General features: G+C 44.6%; 1 protein-coding gene across 1 annotated transcript in view; it reads right to left on the minus strand.

Annotated features, from left to right (window-relative positions):
* The window catches only part of LOC119167648 (cytochrome P450 2C28), a 123,744-nt gene that overhangs the window by 47,837 nt on the left and 50,480 nt on the right, over window positions 1-25,427 (minus strand). Inside the window, exon 2 of the mRNA XM_075865977.1 lies at window positions 40-317. Coding sequence (XP_075722092.1) covers window positions 40-287 — 248 coding nt within the window. The 5' untranslated portion in view covers window positions 288-317. The remainder of the gene's footprint in view (window positions 1-39; window positions 318-25,427) is intronic.

Genomic DNA, 25,427 nt, shown 5'->3' on the forward strand with positions numbered 1-25,427 from the left:
GTGCCCTCACATTCGCTTTTTTTTGCACAATTTACTTACCTGAATACAGGCCCGTACTCTTTCGCCCATTGCAGAGCCTTTACATAGTGAAAGTTGTGAAGTTTAAGCTCTTTATGACCGAAAATGGAAGACGTTGGAGGCATCGGTGGAAGCTTCGCCCCAGGCGGAAGTTTATGCCTATTAAACCAGCACCAATTCAGCAGGTAAATTAGTCCGCATTTGATCGTCGTAAGAATGAACAAGACCCATTCTATCACTTGGAGATACAGGGTTTTGCTTTCCTTCATTTCGATTTGTTTAACTAGAAACACCTGCGTCTGCAAAAGGAAAAAATCAAAACAAGGCGTTAAATGTACGCACACAAAAACTGTATAGCATCATAAAAAATATGTAAATATATGACAACCGAGAATATCCCTACAAATGAAAAATAATCAGTGTAAGATTACGTTTCTCTACATGTTTTACAAAGACATCATTTCAAAAATCTTGTACCGAATTTCAAAAGTCAGCGTGGTAACCACATTTGCGAAACAGCGCACAAAAAGGTCTTATAAAGATGATGTAGTACAAAAGAAGAAGTGAAATTAAAGCTAAACTATGCAAGATTCATCTCATTTACATTGCACTTTAGATAGGGCAATCCGCCATGCTGAACAGGAACCCCCTAAAGGGTAAGCAAAATCTCATTTTATAAAATCACTACAGCAGTTCATCCGGTGATTTGTACTGTTAAAATATTGCTGCGTTCTCTTACATCTAAAACATTGTGCCCTTTCTTTGTTTCAACATAAAAATGTTGCACTGTTCACAACTGCACCGCAATCATCCCACCATCTGTCGCAAACGGTTGTATTAAATTGTTTTTTTTCTTCCCACTGTATTATGCAAGAGGCAAGTATTGGTTATTTCATTAATTAGGTAGATAAAAGGTGAATAAAAGTTTATACAAAGATTGTTTTGTGCAATACATGAGCGCGTACACCTATGAGCATGCACGCAGCATACGCAGTGCCAGGCTTCGAAAAGGATATGATGTCGGGACATCTGCAGGTAGGAAAGTCTTTGGGCCTCTCTGGACACCAACGAATGTACGTTCGTTCTGGGCTGGCAGCATTTCCATTTGCATGAGAGCCGTAGCCTTTACACATGCGCGTATTCTTCGGCTGTTGGCAAGCAGTTTTGAAGAGGAAAGCAAACGCGCATCCTGTGACACTATGAGATTGTACAGTGGTGTCACAGCGAGAAAACAGCTGCCTGTCCATCTTCGGACCTGATTACTTTGATTTTTGACAAGACCGCCGGTGAGTGCCGATGTGCTATGGCAGTTTTGAAACTTTTCACGAGACGTTTATTTTCTCCTGGTGGTAAAGCAGTCGCATATTGTATTCACCCCGTCTTTCTTTGTGTTTGCTGCGCAAGTATAACACGTGCCTCATTTATATTTGTCCGTATACTACGTATATTTTTTTGTTAAGTTGGTAATGCCCGTGTTTATTACACGCGTGGGGGTTGGTTTGTTGGTTGGCTGTTCCAAGAAGTCCTGGCGCATGCCAATGTTGGGCATCGGCGTTAAAATGGACGGTGCTTATTTTAGAGATGAGATCGTTTTACCAGGCAAAGGCATTTATACACCTATAATATTAACGAGAACACATTGTTGAAATATGAACTAAAAATAGAATGAATAAGGAAATGAAAAAATAAAGCGCAAAAAGCTATACCAGTGTTCAGGATAAAGTGAAACCGCGCCTAACATTACCATTCTTTACGTTTTACTTTCCTTAAGAACTTGCATACAGCTTAGCAAACGTTCCTTTGTCTAAAGCTCATACCAATTGCTCCAATGGAAAGGAACACCAGGAGGCAAAATTTTTAAGCCATTCTACTGAAAGGATCTTCCAATAGACTTTTTTTTTCTTCGCAAACAACCTGCATGTTGAAGAGGAACAATGCAGAGAGTCACTTTATTGCTTAGCTTCGCTTAATATGTCCAATGCTTTAGAAGTGTTTTAAGCTCTTGTCGCAAGACAATTACTTCTCAAACGGTTGGTATGGGTGCCAGGTGATCAAGGTTTATCCCCCAATAATTATGCAGATGCACTGGACGTGGCGTCATATGAAAGTCCCATTATTTTTATATTTTCCGACGCCCGCACTTATCGCTGCGGCACGTTTTCAAAACTTTGCCACACCAGATAACTTTGATAAGCCTCAATTGGCACTATCCTAGTTTCCCCATCTGCAGAGTGCTTGCAACGTATGTTAACGAAGTTAGCTAACTGAACGATCTTTTCATTTTTCGTTTTGCGTGGGTTTTGCGTTGCGTTGTAATGTGTCATTTGAACGTATGCTTTTCGTTTCCCCTGCACCACTTCTTTTATACAAAACATTGCTGCATTTTTTTTGTTTAGAAAAAATTTATTGCCACAAACGTCAATAACACTCAACAGAACATCTCCGTCTTAGACATACTCTAACGATGATGACAAGACAGACGTCATTTACATAAACATGCATATGAGATGACGTTGAAAGAAAATGTACATTCGATGGTTCACACAAACACAATCACAAAATACTTCAAGGTAAACAAGAGACAAATAAAACATAACTATGTACATTTTGCATATTTACATGTTGGCATGCCATTTCTGCCGGCGCATCGACAGATCAGCCTACTAATACCAGGCCGGCCGAAAGACAAGTTTCACTCGTCCGTCATAGACCGACACAAAAGGGCAAGACCAGTGCTGAAGAAACTCCTCTTCACCGAGGAAGAAGAGCTCCTCCGACAAAACAGACAGCAGCTCCGAGTACAATCGTTCTAGGATCGGGTAGAGCGCGCGGCGGCGGCGGCCCGCTGCAACCGCGTCGCAGCGGTTGCGCCAGAGGCAGGAACAGCCGGCAACAATGAGACGACAAGCGAAGCGGCCTCGCGAACAACGCCCAGAAGAAACGAAGCGATTTACTCTGAGGCAGTGAAATCCGGCATATACGGCTCTCCAAAAAACGCGAGCAATGACACAATGCCTCAGGAAATGCTGATTTGTTTCTCGAAGGGAGCAGTTCGGACATGTTGCTGACTGGATTATTCTCCACCTTTCGAGGCGGTCGAGAGTGGGAAGCACACCCCATCCCAGGCGCCACATGAAGTCTCGAAGGTGTGCAGACAGAAAGGAAGCCGTTAGGGAGCTCCAAGACACCCGTCTACAGCGAGAACGGCGGGCTGGTGGGACCAACGGAAGCAACAAAGCAGCAGTTGTCTCAACTATGTGGTTGTTCAAAACATCTATGCCAGGACAGCTCGACTTGACATGGCGAAAAAATGCAACAGTTGTTGCATAAAACGCACGAAGTGTTCTTGACTGTGGCCCCCTGTTAAGTTGCACATTAGGCATCAAATGGCACAGGTGAGTACCCAGAAAGTAATGTGCAAGCGTTCGTGCGGGAGATTCCTCCCCTTGCACTAGGCGCAAAAGGTAACGCAGTGCCAGCAGCCGACAGCGTATGGACACTGAAGGGAAAGCAAAGTCTCCTTGAGAACGCTGCTGTCCCAGTGCCGCGCGAGAGACCAACTCAGTGCCGCCTGACCAAAAAAAAGGAACACAAAGCAGACTGCAGTGATCGCACAATACGTAAAGATGGTTGCACGACGTGAGAAAGGTACCAAATGCGACCGCAAAATACAGTCTGCGCAAGGTACCTCCGCTCAAGAAGCAGGAAGTCGAAATCCCGTGCATCCTGAATTTTGTGTCTTACTTCCTCGAGAGCATTTAACCAAACAGATTCGCAAATTCCGTAGTGGTTGTATAAAATACCTAAAATACGAAGGGACGCGGCTGGCTGAATGGGAACACCGGCGCTAAGCCTGAAGTTTGGAGAGCCAATGAAGAAATACCGGGATTTGGAGATGTTCAACGCTGCACCTGAAATGTCCCCATACTGGGAAAATACATGCAGGCTGCGTGAAAGGCTATCTTCATCTGAAAGGTACAAGGTTATATCATCAGCGAAAGCTGTGACTTTCACGACACCACTACCAGGAAGCGCAAGACCCCGGACACGTGAATCCGCGTCAAGAGCACGCAAGTATGGCTCAAGGCTGAGGACAAATAGCACAGGAGACAATGGACATCCCTGACGGACCCCACGTGTTATGGAAAAGGCAGCACTTTCCCAGCCATCCAGAACTAGTGTGCTTTTCAGACCAGTGTACGTATTTTTATTCGTTTCCACAAACGAATGAGAAAAGCCGAAGGCTGTGAGCACATTAAAGATATACGCGTGCTCTAGTCGGTCAAACGCTTTTTCTTGGTCCAAAGACACAAGGATACCATGCGTAGATTGCGACAAAATATAGGCTATGATATTCCGTGTGGTATATGACAAGCTGTGTATTTCTCGTCCAAGCACTGATGAAGTCTGGTGATGACCTACTAGGGTGTTCAACAGACCCCTCAAACGTTGAACGGCTACCGCCGCGAATATCTTATAGTCAACGTTGAGGAGCGTGATAGGTCTCCAATCTTCAGGATTAACGGAGGAAGCATCACCCTTTGGAATAAGCACAATGCGTACATCTCGAAAACTTGATGGAAAGACACCGTCCTCGTAGCAACGCCGGATTACCGTGGCAAATGTAGCACCAATCTCATCCCAAAATGTCAAGTAAAACTCAACAGGAAAACCGTCTGGCCCTGGGGCCGTTCCACGTTTTATAGATTTCAGTGCCGCCTTTACCTCTACAGCCGACGGAGGGATGTGCAGGCAATCCGCAGCTTCTTGAGGAATACGGGGCAAACTTCTAAGCATTGGAGGTGTTTCATCACAGTTAGTCCGCATGGCCGAACACGACATTGCTTCAAAATGCGCCAAGAAAACAGATCAATCACGCGTAGGAAGCCGCTGCGCAGGTGGTATTTGTGCTGTCATAGAGACAGATGGCTCTGATTGCCCAAAAAAGGAATGTCTCGCGTAGCACAGCACCTCGGGATGTGCACATGGGTTGTGTCTACAGCGCCATGCTGCTGCCGCCAGGGACGAAGCAGCATTCAAGCACTGAAAGCGTTCACGCAGTTCACGCTGCCACGCTCGCACTAGAGGAGAAGGCGTCTCGGCGCGCAAAGCAATGCGTAACTTCATCGCGGTATCAGCAAGCTCTTCAGAAACGCGCCGACGAAGCGAACGCCCCTCCACTGCGCAGCGCAGGCGCCACTGTGTTTTAAGCGCATCCCAATATTCAGAACCAGACGCCGTGAGCGACACACGTATTGCGCGTGACAAATCTGATCTTGAGCGCGCGTCCTGCAGGACGCGAACATCAAGACGCCATGGCTTTTCCGAAAACGAAAATGGAACTTCGAGCTTCAAGACAATGGGCCGACGATCAGATACATACACAGGAGAAGGTGGGAAGGACGGAACGCATAAATCGGAGACAAACGCCTCTAAGGCTCGTGGGATATAAGCCCGGTCGAGCCTGCTGGAGGGTAGTCCACGTCGCCATGTCCATTTTTTCACATTAGAGTATTTAGTAATAATAAAGCGGTCACATTGATGCTGACGTTACGCATTGCCACCATTTAATCAATAGGTAGTCTACATGGGTTCTGGTATTCCAAACAGATATAACCCTTTTTATATTCATTTGTGTATTCACCTTTGGTTAAAATCTATTTCCCCCCCAGTTTCTTTTGAGCCCACGTTTAGCTGATAATCCAAACGAGCCTGAACACGCAGACCTTATACGTTTGTGGTAATGGTACCCTTTTCATGATTTCTGAAAACGGGTGTACTTTTATGTGTATTGCTGTGCGTTTGTCGCTCTCTGCCAAAGAGGTCCGCGAAATAATGAGCTAAATTTATTCGGTAGCTTGACTAATTTATAAATGAACACCAACACGGAATAAAAGTTATTTTTCTCCTTGAGATGCGTTATCTTCAAAATAAGAACCCGCCACGCTGTTTCCCGCGTTTTTTTTGTTTTTGATTTATATTAGGTATGAAGTATGTTAGGGGCAAGCGAACAATCACTGGACGGAAACCGACGCCTAACGAAGAGGAGATAACGTGAGAAGTGGCTGCCCCTATACGGGTCAAGAAGTTTGTAAACAAATTGAAAAGTCTAAATAATCTGAAGTTTGCCAATAACAAGCAACCAGACCAGTCAAGTTCTTCAACGTAACATCGTAGTCATTCAAAGGAAGAGTAGAAAGAGGTCGTGCTTGGCGCTGACTCTAATCTATGGATGGAATGTTACGTTGAGAATTGGGTGTCGATTAGCGTAGTGTTTTTAGGTGTTAGAAAATAAACGTCTGCGTGTATCCAGCCCAGTTCGTACTACACGGTCGGTTTAGAGACTGCCCGATCTGCCGCGGAACCAACAAGCTTTACTTGACAGCCGATAAGTTATCTCGAGTTTCCGACTAGGTGACGCCACCTCTGCATAACTATTGCAAAGGCACGCCGCCACCTTATTTTCTCGGAAGGTTGTCACGACGGGACCTTGGATAGGCTATAGCACCCCTGCTCTCTTTTTTCTTTTTTCGCAAGCCCAGTTTCCGCTTCGTTTTCCATCTTTCCCATTCACACTCTCCTTATAGTGCAGGGTAAAAAAAAAAAACCTTATGGTGCAACTTCTGGTTAACCTCTCTGCCTTCCCCTCAACTTATTCTTATTCTCTAACTCTCAATCCCTCGATTAGAGTGGGCACCAAATACGAACTTTGTCCACTCTTCCTGGTCCCCTTCTCGAGCACTGAGCTCCTCTCCTATTCTCTCCTTTATTATGTCCCGTCTCATTGGGAGTGCCTTTGGGGACCAACCCGTCTGAGCAGCGGCTTTTCATAATATCCCCTTCACGTGAGGCGCTGGCTACCGACCAGCCGTGGTTCGCTTGCACTGAACATAACAGCATGTTTTTAAAAATATAGTGCGTGCAAAAATGCCTTTCACACGTTTTCCCGCAGGCTTCCTCTTCTGGGATCTACACATTTTAAGTACTGTTTTGACACCACAACATGCTATACAGTTAACCTAATTCGAAAGGCTTCAGCCACAGGCACGCCCAGCGTTTCTGAAGTATCCCTTGTCATCGCAGTTTTGTGAGCGCCTATATATATGAGCGTATTTCAGTGAATCACAGTATGGCCAGCTCCCACTGCTGCTGAAACCAGTGTCCGCTCAGCCCAATTATTCACCCCCACAACCAACCAATCAGTGTACTCACTGCGCTAAAATACACGGTAAAGTCTTCGTAGTGCCGTCTCGCAGGGCGCCGAAACCTTATTACAACCCTGGGGTGCACTGATTAGAATTATCAGAAAGTCTAAGTCAGAAGCGCGTCCTGGCCTTCTCTGGGCATTACTAGATTATTTCTTTCTTTACTAGATGGGTGATTCCACGTAAGATTGAACAAAGCATGGCTGGTCGACCTCTCAAATTCGTTTCAAAGTTTTATATATTGTTGCCTGATGAGTGAAAGGATTAACGGATCCGGAATCGGTGCTGACGGAAAAATATTTTCGGACCAGACTAAATCAATAATGACAAAGAAGTGGACTGGCATGCTCACGTGCTTTGCTGTTTTTTTCGACTTTGACAATGGATTGCGCAAAATATAATAAAGCTACGTACGTCCAATTTAATAGGCTAAATATGGACATATTTTCGTTTACGCTCAACTATATTTCAAACCTCTGCGTAATGTAGATGTGTTAATAAATATCTCAACTACGACACAGGAAAAACTTTTTTATGCCTACTTTGCAGGCCTTTATTTCGAAAAGCCCCAAGGACTGAGCGGTGAAAGCTCCACATCAATTTGTAAGCATGCTTACTTATTAAAGTGCGAAAGCTTATAATAATAAATCTTTTTATTGTAATATACAATCGCGCTAACTTCAAGAAAATGACATGCAATAAAAACTTTTCATGACGTATAAAATCCCATTTTTAAATTTCTTACACTTCCCCACTTATTCTTTTGCATATCAGCTTTCATAACCAATAAAAGCAAGTTACATCATATGGTTTCACTTGAAATTGCGGTCCGTCAACTAATGCCCTTGCCCAAGGACAGGCCATTGTAGATCGGACTTCCTGTTCGCTAAGTATGTAATGCAGGCCTATACTTCCAAGTGTGGCATCTCGGGCTGGTTGGCATGGCATGACGATAGTTATAGTGCGAGAACAGAACGACGACACAGAGACAAGAAAGACAAGTGTCCTTCGTGTCTTTCTTGTCTCTGGCCCCGCCACGGTGGTATAGTGGCTAAGGTACTCGGCTGCTGATTTGCTGGTCGCGGGATCAAATCACGGCTGTGGCGGTTGCATTTCCGATGGAGGCGGAAATGTTGTAGGCCCGTGTACTCAGATTTGGGTGCACGGTAAAGAACCCCAGGTGGTCGGAATTTCCGGAACCCTCCACTACGGCGTCTCTCATAATCATATGGTGGTTTCGGGACGTTAAAACCCCACAAATCTTTCTTGTCTGCGTGTCGTCATTCTGTTCTCGCGCCATAATTATCATCATGCCTATACTTTCGTTTAGTTAAAGGCAAGCAGCCGTGAAATAGCCGTTGGCTGCACGGAAGACTCCAATTTGAAATCGATTTGGTCACGCGAGTCGTCGTTAGTACGGGATTACCGGGCAAGCGAACGCACACAGTCTGGCGTCTTCCGGCGTGAAGAGGGCCGATCAAATAAGGTCTTTGCGCAAGACTGAGCACATGTGTGTCTGAAGATTCTATGAATCTTGTGATCACGTTCAACTTTGCAATTTGGCATAATATTGTATTGAGTATTAGGTCTTGCCGCTGCAATTTAGCAGAGTTAAACAGTGTAGTGAATGATTAGAAATCAGGGTAGTACGCACGGGGTTTCTTGAAGCGCTGTGGCATCAAGCGGTGATGTAATACTCGGTAACTGTGCGAAAGTTTCCTTTCTTTGAAAGGAGCTGCTTGTGCTCTAAATGGAAGTCTGCTCAGTGATTTTGCTAGGAGCTGCAATTTGTCGCCATGAAAGGCACAGGAGCAGAGCAAAGCGCGAGCACTAGCGGAGTCAAGGTAAGTGTGAGAGTGCGCACAGTCATTACAAGTCGTCTGCTGCCATCGTCTGACGCGTGAGGACACTGAAATCTGCACGTCTAAACAAGAAAATGCATACAGATTCTCAAACATTACTTATGACGTGAAGAAATGTACGCTAATCAACCTTCTTTCAGTGCGCTGCAATGGTTACCCTGTCGAGTTCGCAATGTGTAGCACGCCTAAACTCTAAGAGTCGAAACGCACATGTTTGTTGTTGTTTCTTCACTTTTTTTTCGAATTTTGTAGTAGTGCTCGTATTACAGCCCTACTTAGGATTCACGTGTGATTGATTGATTGATATGTGGAGTTTAACGTCGTAAAGTTCGCACAAACATAAAACATTTGGGCAACTGAGTATTTGAGGAGACGGTGATGCATTGTAATTGCCATTTACCGGAGAGCCCGCTTTCGCGAAATTTCCGGCTGCTAAAGATTGACGGCATATATATTACCCAAAGATGAGAGTAGTATGAGGTGTGACTCTGTATATAAGCACAGTATGAAGGCATGAGAATGCTTTGTCGAAAATATAGGCTAGGTTTTAAGATTACTAGGTACACGAATCTCAAGGTTAACATCCGCCATTGTGGCATTTTGACCATGTCCATTACATCACTACCTATGGCATATATGAGCTTTGCTTTATTTTGTGCATATCATTGTTCAGGCCTATCATTCAGCTTTCAATGTGCACCTAAGTAATTGTAATTTCCAGTTAGTTACCTGAGTTGCTAAGCAAGGCAATACAAGTGGCGAGTCACACGATGCTAGGGTTTTCCACCAAATTTTATCCTTAACTGTGCGTTCCGTCATTATTATTGCTTTTATGATCACGGCACAAGCTAGTACACGGGTGAATTACCTAATTCAGCAGTAAAAAGTGAGGACAATGATGACGAACGGAGCCAACATAGTGGGTGCTCAACTATTGATGTAAACTTTCGGGAGGGCTAGGCTAGCGCGAAGAGAACATCGAGAAGAATAAAAAAAACGACGTCACATGCGCTGTTCATTAACTAAATGTTCATTTAAAACATAAAAATACACGTGTTTAGGAAAGCGTACGCTGGCAGTTGCAGGAGAATTCAAAATGATAAAAAGAAAGACACGTGCGTGAGCTGCCCTTGATTCACTTTGACGAGGACGTGCTTCACTGCAACGTGTGCAGTTGTGTTCGTTCACACGTGATTGTTTTTTTTTTCTGTTGGTTATGTTTTTTCCTGGTGGGGGAGTAGTTTGTTGGTAAATTCTTTCCTACCAACATTGCTAATTAGTTGAACATTTCTTTATTTACAAACGTAATTATAATACAATGTTTGATTGTCATTAAAGATGATTCAGTATTCCTTACTACAGTACAATCAGAACAATATGCACTAGCTTTGCTTTGTGTAAATGATTCCACTTTTTAGGGGCAAAGCTCCTTACAGTGGCACCCGTTCATCCCTCGTAGCCGTTGTAGTGTGTAACAAGTATAACATTCTGACCTCGAAGGTGGTGCCGGTGAGAGATTTCTTCTGTGCGTTGTTGAGAGACAGGAGCATTCGGCTATTAGTGCACGCTGCAATCCCCAATAGCAGTCATTGGCATGTACATTGAGCCCTATCTGACAAGAAAGGGTTGCTACGTTATACTCGCTGGGTGTAACCTCTTTAGTTTTAGAAAGGTTTAGCGAGCGTTACGCCGCAGTGCCATGAATACAATGAACTAGTATATACCATAAACTCGAAGTGGTTAAAGGTCGGAAGTAGATACGAAGCGCAAGCCGTAAGAAAGTAAAAGCCGAATTCTCCTGTCTCTCATTTCCCATTAGCAGCCATTGGCATGTACATTGAGCACTATCTGACTGAAAAAGTTTGCTACGTCATACTCGCTGGGCGTAACCTCCTTGGTTTTCGAAAGGTGTAGTGAGCGTTCGGCCGCAGTGCCATGAATACAGTGAACTAGTATATGCCATGAACTCGAGGTGGTTAAAGGTGGGAAGTAGACCCGAAGCGCAAGCCGTCAGAAAATGTGCGTGTGCCACCTCTCGTTTAGTCCTTGGAATGTCCGCGGATGGCGGTGCTTCTACATGGGGAATATATGATGAAAAGTTACGAGGTGGTGGTACTTGGAGTGTCGAATAGATGGACGAATGGACACACGGACAGATGCATGGATGAACGCATGAGCGGACGCAGAGGTGGATGCATGGACGAAGGCAGGTACGGACGCACGAACAGACGCACGCACGGACGGGCGGATGAACGCATTGATGGTCACACAGACGATGCATGGACGAACGGAAGCAAGAACGAATGGACGGACGAATGCTTCGTCTCGCTCTCCATCATTCCCTCCATGGATATGCTGCCATTTTTTTTCATATCCTGCATATCTTCATTGTTTTTTTTTCAATCAACACGCAGTAGGTAGCCAGCGCCTGTGTCGTCGTTTGTTCTTGTGCGTGATATTCTTGCCGTGCGAGTCATCAAGGTTTTCTAACTCACTCAACTCGCTACACTCTGACCTATATGTTACTGAAGGGTCTACATCGTACACTGGTGTTCATCCCTCTCAGTTTATTACTCAGTTATCTACTCTTTTTCTTCCCGCCACTCCAATTTTTTTTGAAAAATGGACCTACTTGCCAAAACATAGAAGCTCCTGCTACTTTAAGATCTTCGTGGAAACCTTCTACGTATCGCCTGGAGCCTTCCAGTACATTTCTTTTATTTCTCTTTTGCAAAATTTTTGAGTCAGGAAGTACTCTCGTGTGGTGCATACACACTATAAGCCGAAGAATGGCACCAGCTGTCCGTTAGAGTCCCACCGAGTGCCACTGGCAGCAGCAATCTTGTCGACCTTGCGACTGTTCTACCCCAACGTTTTTTTAAATAGCCACCTCATGACGTTTGTACTGGCCCTGGAGATCACACATTGTCGCGTTGTGTGTAACAGGCGGTGGTTCGACTCCAGTTAGTCTGTGCCACAGAAGGACTCGGCATCAGCCAAGAACGCCACGTACACTCGCCAAGATCAAACAGCTTCGGTGCTTCTTAAGCTTTATAAAGTTAGCATTAGTTTGTCGTTTTTCTCATTGCTCTGTTGTTTGTCATCAAGTACCAGCTACCACCATGTGACGTTCCGTAGTATTTTCGTGACATACCTCGGTCGCATAACACGTTTACGAGCAACCATTATCCCTAAGTCGCATCATAGAGGCCCTCTCACCATTTCGGTTGCGAACTTATCCACGTCCGTCACAAAAACACGTACAACGACCGATAGTTGCGTCTTTGTCTCTAACCTCAACGATTAAGCGTTTTTCTGCATAAAAGGATCGTAGCGACGAAAAGAGGCGTATGCATCGTTCGCATGTTACAGCAACCAGTTTGTCCGCTTCTTACGTTTTGCAGCATTTACACAATATACTTGTCTTGGTATTTGGATAAAGTAGTACTCACTTTGTTATGAACGAAGCTTGCACCTATTGAAGAATCAGCACAATTTCTGCATAGGGATTCGGTGGTCTTGCACCATTTGTACTGAAGCCGGCGAAGTCTTGTGCTACAAGAGCATGAACAATTTGAAGCGTACGCTGTTCTTGTAGCTTCGAGGTCGCAATAGATATTCTTATATTTAATGTTTTCGTTGCTTCAGATATATAATAAAGCAGTGAAAGAACATCCCAGTTGTCAAACGAGGCTTTTTGTGAGAGATATTGCAAGCTAATTTAACGGTTGTTAGGGTCAACCTCTTTATACGCTGGGAACAAGTCCTATCACTGCTTGTCATTTTGAGTGACAGGCTTTTATCACAACGTTTCAATTGGAATGGCGCGTGGCTGGAGCAACATCTACGTACATTGGGAATAAGGTGAGCAATGTCACTCGGTCTCCCTACTGTGGTAAACTGATTTCATATAGAAAAAATGAAAAGTCACAGCTTTGCCGTAAAGGCGAAGCAATGAACGAGATTGAAACAAATTGGAGGGTCACGAGCAAAATAGGAAGCACACCGAAACGTGCCCGTTTAGTCTCACGCACAAATGACGCATGAAACGTACTCACAGGTACAGATGCACGCGAATAGGCGTCTCAATTGTTACTTTGCTGTGTCTGAAAAGCGCTCGCTTTTCGGAAACAGAGACTGAAATGATTGCAGTGACCTTAGTGCGCCCGGTAACTACTACAGAATTGCTACAGGTAAAGGCCGAGGCCAGCCAAGATGTGCGATCCTCCCCTCGTCTCTACCGCGAGATAAGGGCACGCGAGAGAGTGTCGCTCCCCTCCACTAAGCGGGGCAAAGTACGCATGGGAGATTAGAGCACGGGCTGCCAAGCGATATCGCGACGCGCGCTCACTGCGCCATCTTGCTCGTAATGCTGAAAAAACAATTCCCCCTGATATGCCCGTCAGCAGCCGCAAGGGGTACATCTAAAGAGCTTGCCATTTGAACTTTGAAGGACGTGCTCCTTGGTGGTGCAGTGGTTGATGCCTCGAGCTGACGGTTCAGGTGATTCAAGCTCCATTCTACGCGCCAGAGTCTTTTTCTGGGTATCTTTCTTGCATTTCAAGATATATAGCGATGCACACATATACGGTGAGTGCCGGTGACGTGGTGGCAAAATCCAGCCGACAGTGGCCATATAATTGCGATCGCAATAAAATAAAACACCTTAGTGGCGTATTCGTGAAAGAAAACAAGTTCATTTAAAATTCGCGAATACAGAAGTAAGATATTTCTCTTTCAATCTCATATGACCCAGGATACTATTGGCCTGAAATGCGCAGGTGCACTACAATCTCATTGCTTTTGAGGGGCGAAGCTCTTTCACCCATAAGTCGTGCATCCGTGATGTAGTTAGAAGTAGTAGTAAGAGGTTGCCACATTTCGTGTAGTCCTTGGAATATCCGCCAGATGGCGGTACTTCTATATGGCTTATATATAGCGAAAAGATGTGATATGGCGGTACTTGGAGTCTTCAGTAGATGGTCAGGCAAACAAATGGTTGGATGCATGGATGGACAGACACAGAAGCAGAGGACCGGATGGGCGGACGCTAGACAGATTGACGTGCAGACAGACGGATGAACAGAAGCACGGATGGATGGCTGAACTGACAGACGGACGCACGGACAGATGGACCCACAGACGAATGCATAGACGAATGGACGGATGGATGGACGGATGAACGTACGAACGAACGTACGGACGGAAGCTTGGGCGTAAGCATAGAAGCAAGAACGAACGCACGGAGGGAAGCGCGGACAGACTGATGGACGCTTCGCCCAACTTAACATCAATAACTGCGTGGATATGTTGACATTGTTGTCTGTCTGTTTAGGTGATCACGTGTTTCACTGCAACAACGGACTTACATGCACATGTTGATTTCCCATACTAGTGAAACTATGCTGAAGAGACGTCTGCTGACTTTTATACACGTCTGCTGAATGTTTATAAGTAGCCAGAGTTTGAGAGCCACTTGTCGGATATTTGAACAAAATCTTTTGCAGGATCACACTTTCACGTAAGACAAATTTTCATGTTTTGCTGACATGTACACTTTTTTGTCATTTTTGTTATGACTGCATACATTTATAAGCATGTACGTGCCACTGCCGCGGGCCATAGCTGTCATAATCCTTCAAAGCATCATGCTTTCTTGAGATTGTCCCAATGTTGGGCCTTCTACAAAGGTGCCTGGAGTCGTATCTTTAGTCTAATTTGAGGACATTGGTAAGATCTCCTCAGTGGGTGCACAGTCAAAAATAAAAAAAAAGTTTTATGTGTATGTTACAGTTGAATGCAAAGCAAGCAAATGCACACGCTCGTCCCCAGGAGCAGAAAACCATGCAAGTGAAGCTTGCTTAGGCCCTTCCGTGACATACTGCTTTTACTTGTTTTGCTCTTTTTAAAACAAAAGTATATCGTTCGGGGGTCCACCATGGTTTCGCTGACGTACTTCCGTCACAGATATGACGTTTTAAATGATTTACTAAGAGATTGTAACAGAAAAACTATAAGCAGTGGCTTTTTTGTGGGGCATGCAAGCAGCGGCCTCTCGAACCACAGCGCGTGGTGATAATCACTGCGCCACATTGCGCCTTCAGTCGGAGGGCTAACAGGAGGTAATTTATATACACAATATTTATTTAGCGGTCCTCGGAACTCTGAAGCTTCGATAAAGTTTCGCCATCAGTAACGATATAGCGCGACGAACTCGCGTTGGGTCAGATTTGGGCCTGCTCTAAAGTTCGTCGTCTCTCGCGCTTTGGAGAGCGCCGTCTCCACGAAGCGCGGTCTCTTCTGCGCTCGCGCTTACCAGACTTTTGATTCGGGAGAGCATGAAAATTATTTCGCTTGTTGCCGCGGCCACCCTTATGAAAAGACCACGCTGCACAGACACAAAGAAGTTAGAATTGTGAAAGTTGTTTGCACTCGTCCTGCGAATATTGTGCATGCGTTTTGCGTGCCTTTCGGTTTATACAGCGCGCTTTAGGTGTTAAGCTGTGACAGTTGTTAGTCCACGCTCGTCCTGTGTATGCGCTACCTTCTTTGTGCTTGAGGTTCGCGCAGCTGCTGCTGGCCGTTCTCTGCATGACTTGGCGATGGGTTGCTGTAGCACTCATTCTTTCGGCTTTGTGGTGAAACGATGCTGAATAAATGCTCAACTGCCGCTGCAAAGACACGTTTAACTTTTGTGTTTTACCAATTCTGAGAAAGAAGGATAAACAACAATTTTTTTTTTGTCTTGAAGGGTAGCCTTCGTGGCCGGAGTGGTGTTTTCTGTAAGAATCGATGAACACGGCATTTTTCATGCTTTTTCCACAACTCAGCTGTCACGAAAGCTACCTAACGAAAGGACTGTCATGCTATCACTGAAAAGCGATTTTTGAACTCGGTGTTGCTGAAGTCGTCATTTTTCTTATATGTGCGATTCCGAATACCAATCTTACCTTTCGCCTAGAAGGTCACTTTTACTCTGCCAAAATGGAACATTTCAATTATGCATCGGCGGTTCTTGAAAGAAAGAAAAAAAAGGCCCCGTATCTGCATGTTACACTGCAAATTTCGTCAAAAAAATATAGTCTTGCGTCTGGAGAGAGGGATAAAAACGTTTATTTGATGTTCTGCGCGAGAAAATTGGCGAATGGTATTCTGGAGGCGCTGTCTTAGAGTGCCTTGAGCGTGCAGCGGAGGCGAAAGAGCGCATCAAGTAACGTCCCACATGAGACATGAGCGCTAACTGGCAGTTATCTTGGAAAACGGGCCGCGCGGCATGCGCACCCGTCTCTGAGGGGATAAGGTCTAGAACGCAAGGCGACGGGTAGGTGCCACCACCATGTCGTCGTAGCAAAGCGTTGGAAACACTGGCCTTTATGTGCAAGCGTTGCATGCTCAGCGCAGCGTGATAAACGCTACGGTCTTTAGAGTTACTTCTGTATGCCTTTTCTAGCAAATCGTACACCTACATAATAGTGAGGTGTTATGTTGCCTCAGATAAGTGCAATATTTGCTTTTTAATTGACAATCGCACAAGTATGAACGCTGAACCTTGAGCAATATTGGTGGGCGCTGCGGATGTTGTCGGCCGTTTGGCCTTTTGTTTGGTCACTTTGATGCCGTTGAAAATACTGGTAAGGACGAACAAACAAACAAGTATACAGACAGACAGACCAAAATTTTTGCGTTGAAGGTCCCCAAGAAAGACAACCGTCTTTAAAACCGTAGCATATCTTTAGAGTCAATTATGGTGAGTTAGACACAACGTCTGTCTGTCCGTGCTTCCATAAGTCTGTCTGTCTGTGTGTCCGTTCGTCCATCTGTCTGTCTGAGCGTCGTTCTGTCTGTCCGTCCGACTTTCGTCTGTCCATCTGTCTGTGTTTCCGGCTGTCCAATCGTCTGTCTACGCGTCTGTCTGTCTCTCTGTCCGTCCATCTATTCACGCGTCTGTCTGTCAGTTTGCACCTGTTGATTGACTAATAAAAATAAGTGGGGACGAACCATGACAAGCTAGAAGGTGAGACCCACATCTTTAGGAGCTCCGCGCCTAATAAAGGAGCTGATTTCTGTTTGCCGAATCAGGCAAGTCAGCTAAGCTCCTTGTAGGGGAGATTAGAAGTTGATAAAAGGTACTAAACTCATAAAAGAAAGAGTACTCGCCACACAGGAGCGACATGTTGGAAATATGATGAAATGGTCGAAGGAGTCCGAGGACGAGCCACCATTCGTCGATACCTACACGGCTTTAAATGATCGCGAATGGCGGCCCGACGGCCAAAGCTACGCTGGCGTCCAAGATTGCGGATGACACAACCGTTCTGCTTAAAATCTACCAAGCGAACCCCGAATAAAGCTTCAGCAGCCGGTGTATGGCTTCCCAGTGCTTTCGGCTAATGTGAATAAAACGCATTTGTCTGCTTCAGTTCAGTTTCTTATCGACAAGCGTAGTCCTCTTGTTTAGTCTTCAATGCGCTTGTTGTCAGAGCAGAGCACATCGCCAGCACAATGTAGCTGCTAAAAGCAATTTAGCTTTTTAAGAAATATTTAAATGGTGCCGGCCACCTGTGGGTGAGAAATGGTTTCAGATCACCTTAATTGACAGCTATACAAGCCAGTAAATGCAATGTTTGCTTGAAAAATATTTTCCACCATTCCATCCAGTAAATGTGAATCTTTAATGAAGTTGTATGAAACACAAGTGCTGAAGAGGGGCGGATTGCGGTGTCTTCAATCACTATACTTTGGAATAATGGCAGCGACGTACGAGTCACTGGTGTGCGGGTATGTGCTACAGGTGGTCGGCACTTGGTCTCTACCGAGGAAGGACGAGAACACACATGGGTAATTTTAACGCTTGAGCCTTAGGCAACACCGGAGATCAAATGCGCTGGCCCGGCGAACACGAAGAATAAATTGGTTCAGCAGGATTTTAACCCAAAGATTTCAGCAGGATTCGAACCCAAAGGTTCTGCGTGGCAACCAGGCATTCTACCACAAAGCTATGCCAGGTGTCAAAACTACTATGGAAATATACACTATTGCCCGTGATACGTCAGGTGTGCTTGCTATGCTGGCTATCGAATTTTAGAAGCATTTATATATATTCCTACAATACAGCTGTGACGTCGGGTAAGTGCCAGTTGGAGTTAGGTGCCTTGCGCTGAAGTTCACTTATGTAACAGCGTCGAGAGCAACCATACTAGAGAGCAACATCACCTCATATGAGCTTATCGCTTCCAATGTGGCTAATATTGTTGCTCCTGTTGACATCATTACTCAATTACGGGAAAATTCAAAGTGATAAAAAGAAAGACACGTGCGTGAGCTGCCCTTGAATCACTTTGACGAGTAAGTGCTTCACTGCAACGTGTGCAGTTGTGTTCGTTCACACGTGATTGTTTGTTTGGAAGTATTACGCAAGTATAAACGACTGGTTGGATAAACATCTGCAACTCCTCAGTATACGTCTGTACGTGCACGATTTGTATATATATTTAGGGTCATGTCATAACACGTTGCTATATAAATATACAACATGGTCACCTTCACTCCCCATACTTCGTTTACCGCCGATTCCCGAGGCACGAAAGAACTACTGTTTTTTTGTTTACTTGTGCCAGTTTCATGTTTTTTACGCGAAAAATAGCTCGGAAGAACAAAAATACAATCTTCACCCTTAAAATGGAAAAAAAGCAGATATTTGATAAGAACACCATAGTTTCGGTGCCGATCTTTAGCGGTTATTCAGCAATGCAATGAAAACGACCTAATGCAGCACCCAGGTGCAAGCAAGAATATAATTGAGTGGATGTTCGAAAACCTAAATTTACATTCGTTTAACCCTGCCGTTCATACACCGTGAAAAGTGGACACAGAGAAACGTCAAGAGAGAAATAAAGCGAGGGGGCTCCAGCCAACAACTACTTGAATGATAACCTAAACACAAAAGAACCACCGAAGGACTAAGAACTGAACGTTTATTGAATCTTTTCCAACATTTTGATGGTACTCAATAGCGAATGTAATGCTTACTGATTCTCAGAGTGCTTGTTTGTACGTAAGAATGGTTTTCTTTTTGTGTTAGTCGTATGAAAGGTGCGCATATGCATTATAGTCCATTTTCATGGATGCCCGTAGATTCTAAAATTTTGAGCGTTGGCCTGTGGCTGCGTTTCGATAAGATTTCAACATCATGCAGTCTGAACATGCATTTACAGTATGATTGAAGTTTATAATCTGCATAAGCACGGGGCAACGAAGGCACTCATATGCGAACTACAGAGAGCAAGAACAAATATACTAGATGTGAAGCCAGTGTGTGCCGTGACCAACTTTACTGTGCATGTGCATCCCCTGCCTCACTCTCTCTCTCTCTCTCCTGCCCTACGCTCCCCCCTCTCTAGCCTCGCAACGCTGACGCAGGTAGCGTCTGTTAGAGTTATGTTCTGTACTACGCCGAAGAATTCAAATTCAGAGACATGAAAATTTCCTATTTTGGGAATTTTTCCACGCAAACATTGACGAAATTCTCGGCATAATATTCTGTACAACAGTATTATTTTCCGCCCACACCTATACACACGCATACTTGATCTACACGCGCATCTCATACTGGCAACTTTTGAAATTATGAATAATGCCTCTGCTGCCGCACAACAACAGCAGGATTTCAATAATTCAAATACTGTTAGCGCACCGCACACCATGAGCTTCAAGTTTAACAACAGTGGTGAACTATGAACTAGGCTATGCTTGCGCGGTGCACGCGCCGGAACCAATTACAGCGCATGAAAGCACACTGTGACTGCTTAATTTCGGTCATCATATGAGAATTCAACCATTCCTGATATTTCGTTGAATGTAATGAAGATTGTCTTTTTCTATTTGGCTCAAAATGACAGGCGATAATGCCCCGAGAAAGGCAAAATCCCCTGCACGGAACAATAATGGTCTGTTAGCAAGTTTCTTGATTGTAGAAACTGACTGACTGCTCATGCTGCACAACTGTTCAACAGCCTCCTGTTATACATAGGCACTAAATCTTGAGCTGCAAGATAGGGTCGGTGGGGGATTTCTCCTGTGAGTCATTGAACAATAAAAATTCGTTGTGTGCGCGTTCACTAAAAGCAGAGCGCAGACCAATGTGTTCAAATGGAGACTGCTCTCTCTCAGTGTCCATCAGCAGCGATCGGCATGTTCCAGTAGGAAGCACCGGCCCTTCACTGCGTGTTTTGCGCCTCCCCAGGTTTCTCTCTTGCGCAACGCCGCGATGAGTGCCAGCGTCAGCATCACCACCAGTGTACGCGTCAGCGCGTGCTTATCTACTCATGGTTCCCTTTAGCCGGAAATAATGCAGTTTTGCGTAAAACATTGCAAATGGGCTGTCTGATGATGCGCGGCCATATATTGTTTGTTTGGTCTTCCTCAAGGGCGAATTTTCATAGAACGGGGCACGGGCATTCGCAGGGGACGTGCAAAAGGGGCAGCTGCCCTACTCCGGCCACACCAACATTTGCCGCTCGCCAAAGCTGCACCAGCACTACCTCCACCTGGGTGCAACACAGGCTTCCTCCTCCAAGATAAAATCCTGCCGACGACCACAGATCGGCCTCATGGTATGATAATATAATCCGACTGGTCATGGAAGGTATATGTGAAGCATACTCTCCTCTTTGAATGCACTATAAATAAGTGTCATTTCTCAAACTTCGAATAAAGGCACTGGTATGAACGTTTTATTAGCACTTTGGCACAGACTGATGCCTTCCGTTCAACTTTCAGAAACATATTAGGCATATTCTAGACCAGCAGCATCAACGGCTTTTGCGGCAACTTCACAAAAATATGATGCTTAAAATAGTGACGAAATACTTATGAAACATTTATTGATTGATTGATTGATATGTGGGGTTTAACGTCCCAAAACCACCTTATAATTATGGGAGATGCCGTAGTAGAGGGCTCCGTGAATTTATATCACCCGGGGTTCTTTAACGTGCACCCAAGTTTGAGCACGCGGGCATACAGCATTTCCGGCTCCATCGAAAATGCAGCCGCCGCGGCCGGGATTTGATCCCAAGACCTGTGGGTCAGCAGCCGAGCAAATTAGCCACAAGACCACCGCTGCGGGGTGAAATACGTCCAAATCATATAATCACAAACTAACAAATGTTTAATACGTAAATGGACATTTCACTTAGCCACTCACCCCACATGCACGCAGAGCTGCCCTAGCGCACGACGGGACCTAGCCTCATTTATCAGCTCACTTTCCATTTGGCCGATCGGATACTAGCAGTACTTGTAAGTTGTTAGTTAGCGCTGACGTCTTTTGTATGTCTTTCAGGGCATATACACTTTATGTTTTTCCGAATGCATGCACAAACGAAAAATTGTTATGTTTAACCAGAGCCCGTTTTCAATTTCTCCTAAATGAATGGGACATGCGTGTATGGAGGCCGCACGGCTGCGACTTCTGTTGCAACCTTATAAAATCACCATTGTTCTGATCAGTACGCACTGTAGCTACAGTAGCCGTTGCCGCTCATCGTACAGTGACTGTTGCTCGACTGTACAATTCCTTGTATAGCTATAGTCTATTAAAAAATCGAAGCTTTCCCGCAAAGCCGAACTAATGAACGCAATAGCAACTAATTGGAAGGTCACGTGCATAATGGTAAACAGATCGAAACGTGCTTCGCGTTTCTCTTGCAAAAATGACGCACAAAACGTACTAACAGGTGCAAATTAAAGTGAATAAGCGTCTCAATTGTTACTTCGTGGTGTCTGAAATGCGCGTGCTTTTCGCAAATGGAGGCTGTTCACCTATCGCAGTGACCTTTACAGCGCCCGGTAACTACAAAAAAGTAGTTCAAGTGAAAGCCGAAGGCCAGCCAAGAGGTACGATCCTCCCCACCATGAGATAATGGTGCGCGAGTGAGCGTTGACCCCCTCCTCTCCGCAGGGCAAAGTACGCGTGAGAGATGAGACCACTTGCCACCGCGTCGTGACGCAGTGGTGACACACACTCGTTGCGTCATCTTGCTGGTAATGGGGTAAACACGAAAGTTCCCCTCGATATGCCCATCAACAGCGGTAAGTGGTGAATGTAAATAGCTTGTCATGTGAACGTTGAAGAAGGTGCTCCTGTGTGGCTTAGTGGTTAACGCCTCACATTCATGACTCAGAGGTGCCACGTTCTATTCCTCGCGCCGGAGTCTTATTCTCAATTATTTTAGGGGCGAAGCTCCTTCAGAACTCGCGATTTTCGCCGTCTCCCGTCTGCCCGTAACACGTCTTCATCTGTCTGACATTTTTTAACCATTTTTCATGTAACCTTCAACAAGCAACAGAGGGCGCTGTGGTTAATTGTAAAAGTGATGGCGCTGCTGTCAACGCTATATATATATATATATATATATATATATATATATATATATATATATATATATATATATATATATATATATATATATATATATTTATATATAACCACGTTCCATACGACACATTCCCTTCTCTCATATAGACGAAGACGAACGCAGGAAAGCGCGACGTGCTAAGTATCAGCGTCGCCGTCGACGGGAACCTACCGTGGAGACAAAAGAGAAGGAAGCGGATGCAAAGCGGCGACGGCGACAATAAAGTTCTACACCACAGACGGGGCAAGGAAGCAAAGGCTAAGCGGGAAAAACTCCAAGCTGACGCGCAGTTGAGACAACTTGAAGCGGATGCAAGGCGGCACTACCGACAAGAAAATTCTACACCGGAGATGATAGCTAATGAAGCTGTGATTATGAAGTCAAAACGTAACCCGGAACTCGGAACCTCATATTAGCTATGCATAAGAATCACCGCTATATCACAATCGGTCTTGGCACTATCCCTTTGAATATAAAATATATGAGTGTCACAACAACAATCAGTCTACGTACTATCTCAACTTCAATCACAATAATCACCACCGAAAGCTTCGCCCCATAATTATCTTCAAGCAGCTGGAAATGCAGTGATTTTTTTTCTTTCTTGCGTTTACATACATATAGATAAGTATATGTATCCGGCGAGTGACGGCGACACCGATGTCGACGCCGAGGTTGATACCGACGCTGTGGACAAAATCCAGCGGAAAGTTCACATATAATTTTTATCGCAATAAGGCTTAGCGAATGGCGCACTCCTTTCAAAGCAACCCGCGCAGAATGAACGCGCGGTGGTGTAATAATCCGTCGCCAATCATTGCCCCAGAGCAGGCGTTGGCGTGTCCTCTCATTATTCTCTACTGTTGCTTAACCTGCCACTGCATATGGAAGAGCTTCGTTTTCGTAGATAAACGACTACTTTCGGGGTCCTGTCTAAATGAGAATTCATGAGGAAAAAAAAGGCGAACACCGATACTGCGAAGGCGAAAAGCAGTGAATTGAGGGCTGCCCTTGACTACAAGTGCAATGGCTCGGAACAAAAAGTTTAAAAAGGCTGAGATCCCAGAACTCTGAATAAATTATTTTGAAGCAGCATTTGAAATTTAGTTAAGCAGACATACAAGAAGTAAACAAGCACTATAAGCCCACAAATAAATTCTGAAAAATATAGTTCTCCTTGATCACATCAAAAGGTCATATATAACTTCACAAGCTGTCAAATTTGATGAATAATTGTAAGGTAAGGGACCGCGAAACTATATCATCACAGATTTCAAAGCAACAGTAAACAGGAGCCGCAGTATCAAGGCAGCTAAAAGAGAGCTCTGTGAATGACTGTGATGTACGTATTAAGAAGTACGTCAGAGAAGTAATTAGCTGCTGTGAGCCGCTATCACGCGAGGACGTTAAATGTCGTTTGCGTTCAGTGACACTTACATTTCAAGTGTTTAGTAGTCTGCCGCACGGGGACATCTGCATTACACGAAAGCTACTTATTGAGATGAATGAGTTTGCTGAACTCACTTCTATGTGTTCGTGTCCCCCGAGAGTACGTGTTCCTAATGGTTAAAGAGAATAAACTATGCAATAATAAGCATATGATTTACTACAGCAACCATTGTATTTTTCTTTCCTACACTATCATCCGCTTCTGCACGCGGTGCAGGTCGTTCGTCAACATGGTATACACGAGATTTTGTATAATTTTCAGATAACTGTGCAGTGTCACTCACACCAAAACTCTTTGTAGCTGTTTTTTTCTTATTTCAACATGCACACAATATTGAAGTAGCGCTCTTTCCCTCTTTGCTCACTCTTGTTGTAGCGATGATTTCATTCAGATTGCCTTCAATGAAGCAACTTGTATCGTGCAGTACAACAGTGCACGGCACCTAACGTCATTCATTGCGTGGTGTCATTACATGCAAACGTTATACAACCTTGTTGTATGACAGATGTGTTCACAGAGAAGGAGAGGAGATAGTGCACTGTTACTCTGAGCTTTCCCCGACAATTAAATCACCGGCTCGTCAATGAGAGAAACATATAAAAACACCCTTATGTTGTGAAGAAATATCGGATATTAGACAGGGTGAACTTCCCTGTGTCATCCTTGCATTTATTTTTCTCTCTTGGTCAATTTAGGAATGACGTACAAAGCATTTTTAGCATGGTATCGCAGAACGTCACGTCTGTTGAAACGTCGGTTGAAACAGTCAGGTGAATGGCAGATGAAAGCAGCCGGAGATGACGACATAACATGACCACCACTGCATTACTAAGGAGTTTGTAGCTCTAGAAAGTTTACGGTAATATCCACATTATACCATAAAAATCAAAACTACCAGCGTAGAGCACAATACTGTACTCTCAGAATGCTTTATACAGGTTCATACACAACAAGATAATTTTTTAGCAGGCTCCTCACAGATTGCATTTTTCACTTCGCGACAATTCTTCTCACAGGCCAAAAAGATACAATCATCTTGGTAACTAGCTCCCCTCAAGCGCTTGATCTGCGTGGAAACACTCTCAATGCAATCATTGCACAATCATTGCACAGAAATGCAATCATTGGCACAAGCGAAGAGAGGAGACAAGTTGAGGGAGAAAGAGAGCGGACAGTGGTCATCCCGTATCTGCACAATATTTCACATAGGTTGAAAAAGTTTGCATTAAGGTATGGCGTGCGGGTTGTTTTTTCAGCTCAAAACAAATTATCAAAGATTTGTCCAGCAGTAGAAAGGCTAGTCAACAAGAAAGGAACTGGAGAATCGAACAGATGTAGCATTAGGCATGGCAGGAGGTACGTTGAGTGCAAAAAAGAGGTTGTATACGGAACTCCTTTCACATGTAGAAAGGAATACGTTGGTCAGACGGGTCGGTGCATAAATGTGCGCCTTCGTGAACATGAGAGTTCACTA

The sequence above is a fragment of the Rhipicephalus microplus genome, chromosome 6 (genome assembly GCF_043290135.1).
Source record: "Rhipicephalus microplus isolate Deutch F79 chromosome 6, USDA_Rmic, whole genome shotgun sequence".
In the NCBI taxonomy this organism is placed as follows: domain Eukaryota; kingdom Metazoa; phylum Arthropoda; class Arachnida; order Ixodida; family Ixodidae; genus Rhipicephalus; species Rhipicephalus microplus.